The 1151-nt window shown below is 73.1% G+C and overlaps 1 protein-coding gene across 1 annotated transcript in view; it reads right to left on the bottom strand.

The window, feature by feature from the left end:
• Nucleotides 1-673, bottom strand: part of SLC2A4RG (SLC2A4 regulator) — a 50876-nt gene extending 50203 nt beyond the window's left edge. The window contains exon 1 of the mRNA XM_015412222.1: nucleotides 137-673. Coding sequence (XP_015267708.1) covers nucleotides 137-460 — 324 coding nt within the window. The 5' untranslated portion in view covers nucleotides 461-673. The remainder of the gene's footprint in view (nucleotides 1-136) is intronic.
• Between the last annotated feature and the right edge of the window lie 478 nt (nucleotides 674-1151).

The following is a 1151-nucleotide window of genomic DNA, read 5'->3' as shown; positions in this document are numbered from 1 at the left end:
CCCGCCCGCCCCCGCGCCCCCCGCCAGGGACACACCCACCCGACAGCCAGGAGCGGGACCGCGCGCGGTTGGGGAGGGGGGGGAGTGCCCTAACTTGCCGGCTTTCTCTCCCCCCCCCTTTCCCCTCCCTTTTTACCTTCTGCACGACTTGCAGCCGGCCCTGCCCGGGGGGGCTCTTGGCCTCGCCGTCCTCGCAGCTCCGACGCCGGCTTCTCCTCCGGAGCGACGCGTCTCCCACCAGCACCGTGTAAACGGCGTTGCCGGCGGCGGAGGAGGGGGGCGGCGGCGGGGGCGGGGGCGGCGCCTTGAAGGGCCCGATCAGCCCGCAGTGCCAGGCGGCGGCCGGGGGGCTGCCGTCCGGGCAGCAGCAGGGGCCGGCCGACGTCAAGCCGGGCGGCGGGGAGCAGATCCTGGCGCCGGGGGAGGCGGCGCGTTTGAAAAGCCGCGGCTTGGGCTCCATCGGACGGCGGGGGGGGGAGTTGGTGTCGCGCCGAAGCCGCGGATCGAGGCCCTTTCCCCCGGACGGCGGTGGGGAGGGGCAGAGACGGTGCCGGCTGCAGCCCCCCGCGCTGCCTCCCAGCCTGTCCCTCCAGCCAGCCAGCGGCGGCGCCCCCGGGCCACGCCCCCCCCTTCCCCGCCCGCGCTGGCTCCTCTCCGCCCCCCTCCGCGGGGCTCGTGCAAGACAGCCGGGTTGGGAAAAGGCAGAGCCGGGCGGAGGGAGGGAGGGGCCAGCCGGCGGACGAGGGCGGGGGGAATCCTCCCATACATACACACACTCCCCTCTCGCCGCGCGCCATTGGCCGCCGCGCTGTATCAACATTCCGAAATGGAACGTTGCCCGGAGCCGGCTCGCGCGCCGATTGGCCCGCCGGCCTGGCCTGTAACAACAACATCAAAAGGAAAGGGGAAAAGGGCGGTGTTCTAAGGGGGTGGGAAGCCGGCCCTTTTGCCGCTCGCACGCAGCGGCCATCTTCGGAGCGGGTGCCTCCGACGGAGGCGCGCTGGCGGGGCGGGGGGGTCCCGCTTGGGCGGCCGAGCAGAGCTCGGAGGCGAAGCCAGCCGCAGCTCCCCCCCCCCAAAAAAAAAGTTACCAAGCGGGGCGATGCAAAGGGGTGTGCAGAAATGGCTTTGGAGAAACGGCGCTTGTTGCA

This window comes from Gekko japonicus, unplaced genomic scaffold (genome assembly GCF_001447785.1).
Source record: "Gekko japonicus isolate JY-2015 unplaced genomic scaffold, Gekko_japonicus_V1.1 scaffold2619, whole genome shotgun sequence".
Classification (NCBI taxonomy): Eukaryota; Metazoa; Chordata; class Lepidosauria; order Squamata; family Gekkonidae; genus Gekko; species Gekko japonicus.
Note: the sequence above shows the minus strand (reverse complement) of the source record. Positions and strands in the feature narration are given on the sequence as shown.